This window comes from Argentina silus (genome assembly GCF_951799395.1).
Source record: "Argentina silus genome assembly, chromosome: 20".
In the NCBI taxonomy this organism is placed as follows: Eukaryota; Metazoa; Chordata; class Actinopteri; order Argentiniformes; family Argentinidae; genus Argentina; species Argentina silus.
The window spans coordinates 14281886-14290411 of NC_139674.1; the positions used below are offsets into that span (position 1 = coordinate 14281886).

An 8526-nucleotide genomic window follows, 5' to 3' on the forward strand; every position below is an offset into this window, starting at 1 on the left:
TGATCCTCCATGTAATAGGCTATACAAACTTGCGTGTGAGTGTTTGGGTTTCGTCATCAAAAGTTCATTATTGGAAAACATCTCTGTAGACGGATACTACCAATGGATTCTCATGACGATCGTAATCCATCATTTTAGTGGCTCCATTACAATGGGCAGGTAATCTACCTGAGACACACACAGACAGACAGACAGACAGACAGACAGAGAGAGAGAGAGAGAGAGAGACAATGTTCAACATCTTGAGCGTTTTTAATGAAATGCATCATAAATATCAGAACAGAACAGTGATCATTTCCTCTTACATGGACATGAGATTTCCATTGGTTTCACAATCCCTCCCACTGGAAATAGAGTTCACACTCGCGGGAGGGAAAGGAGGTGTCAGTAGCACTGTCACTGTAAATGTTAGGACAGAGACTCCACTCAGCGAGGGATAGCGTTTGTCACAAAGGTCAAAGGTTGAGGTAACATAAACAGATGTAACCATTGAAACAAAATGTACAGAACAGACCAGATGCACTCTTCCCCATGACATACGTCCTTTAATACGGCAGCTCTGCTGAACTGACACATCGGGTACACACTCCCACCTACGTGTGTGTGTGTGTGTGTTACCTAGTGGTTGTGGTAAAGCTAACAACCAATCACACACACACACACACACACACACTCAATGTTGACCTCCACCGTGTCCATGTTTCTCTCTATGGATAAGACTGAAGCACAGTGAACACTGAATACTGAGTCTAGCTTTAGCTTAAGAGAAATCCCACGTAGAGTAGAGAGGGCCACAGCATGCAGTAGCAGTTTGGGATAGGCGAATGGAGGAACCTACACCTACACACACACACCTGTACACACCTGCAGACACCTACACACACCTGTACACACTTGCAACACTAGACCTCCCTTACTTCTTGGCACTAGACCCCCATACATACCTTTACACACACTGCCCCCCCCCTACCCCCACCTTTGTGGTCCTCTGTGGCTCAGTTGGTAGAGCATGGTGCTAACAGCGCTTAGGTTGTGGGTTCGATCCCCGCTGGGACCATATATACTGAAACATGTACGCACTCACTGCAATGTCAGTCGCTTTGGATGAAAGCGTCAACTAAATGCCGTGTATATACCTTTGTGTGGCAGGTCACACATACAGGTAGTCTGGCCTTTGTATTGTCGGAATCCGTTATGCACAAGTGGAGACAGACAGCACACCGTCTCATGACCACACTGTAAGCGTGGTACAGGAAGTCACATTGGTCAGCAGACAGAATATTAACCTCCAGTTGTACTCATCATCCCAGTGTTATTTTTTTTGCAGGCTCTTTGCACCTGAAGCCACCAGTGTCTTATGAGAAGTCTGCCATCTCACTCTGCCCAAATTTAAAATAATAATAAATACATCAAATCAAAGTATTAAAAAAACAAACCCGGTGGAACCGACCGAACCAACAGTCTGGAAACGGTAAAATACCGTAAAACATTAAACTGTGGTTTAAACACTGAGTCAAGAGGAGGCTCTGAATACGACGCCTCTTCTTCTTTTTCTTTTTTTCTTCTTTTTTTTTGATTCAAATCTATTGTCTGGACATAGTTAGGGGGGGGGGGCAAGTCACAATAAATACACTTGTGTCTAAATTTGATCACTCTTCATAACATGCACACCTGCATCGCAGTATTTACACCTGTTGTTATAGACATGGGACAACACTTTCATCAAGCATTGATTTAGGTAAAATGGCAAACAGCATCAGCGCAGGTATCTATTTCAGATTGAATGACTAGAGTCTACATCTAGAAGCACTCTCTTAGATACTTCATCATTAAGTTGAAGCCAGTTCTGATAAGAATGTAGAAGAAATCGAGGGGCAAGGGACTAGCTTATTGCTATCTTTTGTATTCCCAGTGTATTTCACATGTATCACTCTTTGTATTAGTGGTCAAAACATTTAAGCAGGAGGCTGAGCTGTGGTCATCGATATTGGTGTCCGTTTGGGATCAACAATCACAGATCTGCCAGGGCTGAGCATGACAGAGACCACGTACGTACGCACGTATGCACGTACGCGCACACACACACACACACACACACACACAATACTGTGCATGACAGAAACCAGAGGATGAGTTTGAAAACATTGAGCATGACCGTTTCTAATACAAAAATAACGTTAGAGGAGCAAGCACACACACACACACACACACACACACACACACACACACACACACTTTGAGACAGGGTGAAGTCATTGCCTGTCATTTGGTAGGAATGTCCATGCAACCCTACAGAAGCTCCCGCCCCCCTTGCCAGACCCCCCTCAAATCCAGTGCAGTGGATGTGTCCACCAAGATCTGCATGCCAATCACAATGCAGTGCAAAGGTCCAGTCCAACGTAGTGGGAATCAGCCTACGTCCAATCACAAGCTACATTGCACGGCTCAGTTTGGTGTGGAAAGCAGAATAGTCCAGATATACATGATCATCTGTGTCATCATCATCATCTTCATCATCATCACCATCAGGTATTTCCCCATCTGACGATAGTTCAGTGCAGAGACTACGGCGAGGCATTAGGGACAAACAGTCATTTTCTGTTTCAGATTCCTTTTTTCATGGCCTACTATGACCCAGAGGCATGCTTGCTAATGCTAACACTAGCTGAAGATGAAGCAGCATCCAGCGGACAGAGAGAGGGAGAGAGAGAGAGAGAGAGAGAGGGAGAGAGAGAGAGAGAGAGAGAGAGAGAGAGAGAGAGAGAACGCAGGCAAGAGAGGATCTCCATCACACAGACTAAAGGTGTCCATGAGAGGGCTAGAGCTACCTACTGTCGGCTACACACCACATCTAGCACAAAGAGGAAACATCCAAGGTTTTTTTTTTTTAAAAACAGTCTTTTACTAAATGTCAAAAAAGGATCTCTTAAAACCACAATCTAGGTTATAATACTGCATTCACACGCATCGCTGATCCAAAGCCCCAAGCTTTGGCTCCAAAGCAGCCCGAAGGAATCTGTTGCTTTGGTCGCTAACGGTAACTACCCTCTTTGTAAAGTCTGCTCAGTCTTCTCTTCCTCCTCCCATGGTCACGTGACTAATCCCAGAGCGAATCAGCTGAAGCGGGCCTCGACGACGGCGACAGCGAAGGATAAAGGGAACGGAGCGGCGGAGGGGGAATTGTGGGTAATGTAGTCCTGGCTGATTTGCCCAGCAGGCAGTTCGGCGGGCGGGGGGAGGGGTTAAAGGTTAAAGGTCAATGCCTTTGACGAGGGAGGCCTCCAGGGTGATGGGGAAGTCGTGGAGAGTCTCCAGAACGCCGATGAGGGCGTTGACCGTCGTCCGGTCCCGTAGCTGAGCGGACTCCTCGTACATGCGCAGGATCACGGGACACTCCACCAACAGGGGGAGCCACTGAGGCAGATGACGATCTCTGTAGAGAGAGGGAGAGAGAGAGAGAGATCGGAATGAGCATCAAGGTAACAATGAGTATTTTTTCCTCAATGTTTATCCACAATACCCAACAAAAACTAGCGTACATAGAGAGAAAATCATCAGCCATGTCACCAACATGTGACACATGACAACGACGTTTCCCAATGTCACCTCGTACTTTCTAACGCATCAGGGCTCAACCCTGGGCCCGATCGAATATGAGTCAATATGAGTCAAACAACAACAACTGACTCTGTGACGGTCTTACAGTGACCAGAGAGGATAGATGCATCATGCATACAGAGCATCCCCCATCCCCCCATCCCCCCTCCCGGCCTCACCTGGCCCCGAGACAGACGAGCAGCTGGAACTTTCCGTCCTTGCCGATGTTCCTTGGCGTGGAGTTGATGGCGTTGACGTAGTGACAGAGGGAGTCACAGGTCATCCCCAGGGGCTCGGCTGTCACCTGCATGTCCCCCATCTGGTCAGCCGTCTCCATGTAGGACACAGCCTTCTCTGTGGACGAGGGGGGGGGGGGGGTAGATGTGTTAAGAGAGGTGGGAGAGGAAGGGAGCGGAGGATGCCTCTAGGGCTAACATTTAAGAGATCTGTATAATCTCGATGAAAGCTGATTCCCTTCCCTCACTTCATCTCTCTCTCTCTCTCTCTCATATATTCACACTAATAAGTGTTCATTCAGAAGTCTGGCTTTCATATGACAGCTTACTTTAAAGATTTAACTTTGAACTTCTGACTGAACAGTTTTTAGTGTGAATTACCTATCAGAGAGAGAGAGAGATGAAGTGAGGGAGAAGAAATGAGCTTTCATGTACATACCTGCAGGTTTACTTCAAGCATTCTTTTTTTTACGGGAGTACTTTATCAGGAATTCCCAAATTTCACCGCTAGAGGGAGCCAGCGCCCATTTAATTGTTTCAATGGGAAATGAGTGCTGTTTCTAAGTTATCCAGTAGATGGCGCAGACACTCTGCACTTACCCACAAAGTCCCAAACAAAGACAGTCTTCTGGAAGAGACGGGCGGACTTGAAGCCGTTGTGGAAGAACTGCTCCAGAGCCCCGACCAGACCAATCTCACCACAGAGCAGAATGGTCAGACTGCCCCTCTGGAGGGAGAGAGAGAGAGAGAGAGAGAGAGAGAGGAGATAAGATAACAGTCAGAATGAGAAGATGAATAAACCTCATCTTACTTGCCTTCCTTTTAGATGAAAGGTATCAGGATGTAACACCATAACTCTTAAATAATAGCAAAGCGTCCCCTTGTAATCAATACATCATCAACACAGTAGGCCTTCTGCACATCTTCAAGGGTTAAAAAAAACAATAACGGGCTCAGTGCTTCTCCAGGGTTGTTACAGACTAGCTTGAGCCTGTCAGTGTGGAGAGCATTAATCCAGCACTAAAGAGAGTGGGCTTTTCCCTCTGCAGGCCCTGGGGTTAGCAAAGAATGACGCTATATTAGCCCTCCACTTAAAGTCTAATGTAGAGGCTGAGTTAATGGTCCTCTCTGGGTCTTCTGGCAGGGGGGCCGGGGAATTTAAAAACATGAACTTTCGTTAGGAGAGTTTCAGTCGATAGAAACATCATTGCGCTGGAGAGCAAGGGAGTCATAAAAGAGACACACTTAATGAACGCAGCCACCTCAGGGGGAGGGAGGGGGGGAGGGAGGGGGAGGGTAGAGGGGGGGAAGGGAAGTAGGGGGGGAGAGAGACAGAGAGAGAGAGAGAGGAGGAGGGAGAGAGAGATAGAGGGGGAGAGGGGGTGGGAAGGAGAGAGAGAGAGAGAGAAAGAGAGGAGAGAGAGAGGGGGGGAGGAGGCAGAGGGAAAGGGAGAGAGGGAGATACAGATAGAGAAAGAGAAAGAGAAGAGAGAGAGGGGGGGGAGGAGGCAGAGGGAAAGGGAGAGAGGGAGATACAGATAGAGAGGGAGGGTAGGAAGGAGAAGGGGATAGAGAGGGGGGGAAGGGAAGTAGGGGGGGAGAGAGACAGAGAGAGAGAGAGAGGAGGAGGGAGAGAGAGATAGAGGGGGAGAGGGGGTGGGAAGGAGAGAGAGAGAGAGAGAAAGAGAGGAGAGAGAGAGGGGGGGAGGAGGCAGAGGGAAAGGGAGAGAGGGAGATACAGATAGAGAAAGAGAAAGAGAAGAGAGAGAGGGGGGGGGAGGAGGCAGAGGGAAAGGGAGAGAGGGAGATACAGATAGAGAAAGAGAAAGAGAGGAGAGAGAGAGGGGGGGAGGAGGCAGAGGGAAAGGGAGAGAGGGAGATACAGATAGAGAAAGAGAAAGAGACAGAGAGAGAGAGAGAGGAGGAGGGAGAGAGAGATAGAGGGGGAGAGGGGGTGGGAAGGAGAGAGAGAGGGGGGGAGGAGACAGAGGGAAAGGGAGAGAGGGAGATACAGATAGAGAAAGAGAAAGAGAAGAGAGAGAGAGAGAGGGGGGGAGGAGACAGAGGGAAAGGGAGAGAGGGAGATACAGATAGAGAAAGAGAAAGAGAAGAGAGAGAGAGAGAGGGGGGGAGGAGACAGAGGGAAAGGGAGAGAGGGAGATACAGATAGAGAAAGAGAAAGAGAAGAGAGAGGGTATAAAGTGAGAATTAAGGGAGATGGCGCACAGAATTCTGGGGCTCGGATCCTAATGAACCGCAGTTTGCTCACAGTAGAAATAATGAGAGAAAAACAGCATCTGCTCCGTGTCTCGACTTCCTAGCCTAAATGAGACATAGCACCACCGACACAATTAGCCTCCCAGAAAGGAGGGAGGAGCCAGGAGCACGGCGGTAGTCAGCGACCCATTTAACAGGCCTTCAGATATCAGAATGGAAAAGTACAGCTGCCCATGGAGAACAGAAGAGGCTATTCTCTATCTCTCTCTCTTGTGCGCGCACACACACATACACACGCACGCGCACGCGCACACACACACACACACACACACACACACACACCTCTTTCTCGGGCTTGTGGAAGTGTTTTATGATGTTGTTCACTGCCTCCCCGATGGCCTCCTGAATCTGAGCAGATGTGGGCTCTGGAAGAGAAGACAAGAGATCATGAGGTTTGTGGTTATGGACCGTTATGATGGTGATGATGATGGTGGTGATCATGATGATGATGGTGGTGGTGGTGGTGATGGTGATGGTGATGATGATGATGGTGATGGTGGTGGTGATGATGATGGTGATGATGATGATGGTGGTGGTGACTCACTGTATCCGCGGCCCGCCAGCGAGGTGATGCTGATGCGTCTGGCCGTGGAGGGCGACCGCTGCATGGGGGGCGTGCGGCACCCTCTCCCAGAATCCTCCTCTCCACAGGGCACCAGAATCTCACCAATCAGAACGCGCTCCAGGCTGCCGTCGTCCACGCCCTTACCCAGCCACCTCCCACACGGGAACCTGGGGGGGAGAGGGGGAGAGAGGGGGAGGAGAGGTGGTGGGAAAGAAAGGGGGGCCACGAGAGTGTAAACAGAGAAAGGGGGGAACAGGGTTAGAGTGAACAAAGTCATAAAAGTATAGAGTGAAGAAGAGAGAGAGAGAGAAAGAGAGAGAGAGAGAGAGAGAGATGGGGAGAGGGAGAGAGGGAGAGAGAGAGATGGGGAGAGAGAGAGAGGGAGGGAGAGAGAGAGGGAGAGAGAGAGAGAGAGAGGGGAGATAAAGAGAGGTAACATACTTGTAGGTGTGTCCTGTGATCTCGTTGCGGACCATGACGCAGTCCACCAACCATTTAGCCAGGAGGCCGGAGTTATCATGACCCAACTGAACTGTGGTCAGCTTCCCCAAGTTCTGACACTACAGGGAGAGAGAGAGAGAGGGAGGAGGGGGAGAGAGAGAGAGAGAGAGAGAGAGAGAGAGAGGGAGGAGGAGGAGAGAGAGAGAGAATCAAGACGACAGTGAGTATTCTCCTCAATGTCTTTCCACGATACTTAACACAAAGAAGTGTACATATGTTACCTCTAGTCTTAGTTCTAATCTAATCTACGAACGACCAATCGTCATGACTACCGAACAGTCAATCTAGTGCTACAAACAGGTGACTAATGCTACCTCTTATGCCATAACCGTGCCCTTGAATGCCACTTAGATGAAACACACGTCCCCCCACATCGTAGTTAAACATGAGTTGGGAGGATTGAAGGATAAACAGAGATGATCTTGTTGCGTCAGATGTGTTTATAACCAGAATCACCACAGTCTCGTTACTATGGTGACGCTAATGAACTGCCGAGTAGCAAAAGTGACATTCAAAGGCAAAGGCATAACTCTACATAATTCTAGTGAGTAACAACAACAACGACAACAACGACAATGACAACAACAACAACAACAACGACATGCACAGCAGATTGTACCAGGACCTACAGATCTACAAGGAGGCCTTTCGACCCAGAGAGAAAACTACACAGAGGACTAGGCAGAGAACGTAACGGCTGAGTGAACACAACCAGTCCTGGGGAGAGAGAGAGAGAGAGGGGGGGGGGGGAAGAGAGAGGGGGAAGGGAGAGAGGGGGATATGTCTAACCTTGAACATGGCGGAGATGTGCGTGTGAGGCCTGAAAGCAGACTGGGGGAGATGAAGACACGGGTTAGGACATGATGGATGACAGAGCATGAATGTGGGTGTGTGTGTGTGGGTGTGTGTGTGTGTGTGCGTGTGTAGATGTGTGGGTGGGGTGTGTGTGTGGGTGGGTGGGTGTGTGTGTGGGTGTGTGGGTGTGTGGGGAAGAAAGGGACTGGGGTCGCTGGTGAGACGGGCACCTCACCTGGGCACTACCACCCCCCTACCTCCCCCCACCCCCCACCTAAACACCTGGCCACCAACACACACTTGTAGGTGTGTGAGAAGAGGACAAGGTGTGTATCCCAAATGACCACTCAAACTGAACATGTTCAAAGCATCACCACCACAACCAATCTCTGTCACCGTAACAGTGCCATTACAAGACGCAGCGCTTCAGTGGGTAGATGGTTTATACTGTAGAATATTCTATCACCCAAACAGCAACCCCACTACCACTATCTGACCGACCACAACACCACCCAGTGGAGAATAGAAGGACTACAGGAGGACTACACAGGGATC

At 49.1% G+C, this 8526-nt stretch overlaps 1 protein-coding gene across 1 annotated transcript in view; it reads right to left on the minus strand.

Annotated features, from left to right (window-relative positions):
- Positions 1-242: 242 nt before the first annotated feature.
- The window catches only part of dennd5b (DENN/MADD domain containing 5B), a 60706-nt gene continuing 52422 nt past the window's right edge, over positions 243-8526 (minus strand). The window contains 7 exon segments of the mRNA XM_083692326.1: positions 243-3433; positions 3777-3951; positions 4434-4560; positions 6393-6475; positions 6655-6842; positions 7117-7235; positions 7966-8007. Coding sequence (XP_083548452.1) covers positions 3250-3433; positions 3777-3951; positions 4434-4560; positions 6393-6475; positions 6655-6842; positions 7117-7235; positions 7966-8007 — 918 coding nt within the window. The 3' untranslated portion in view covers positions 243-3249.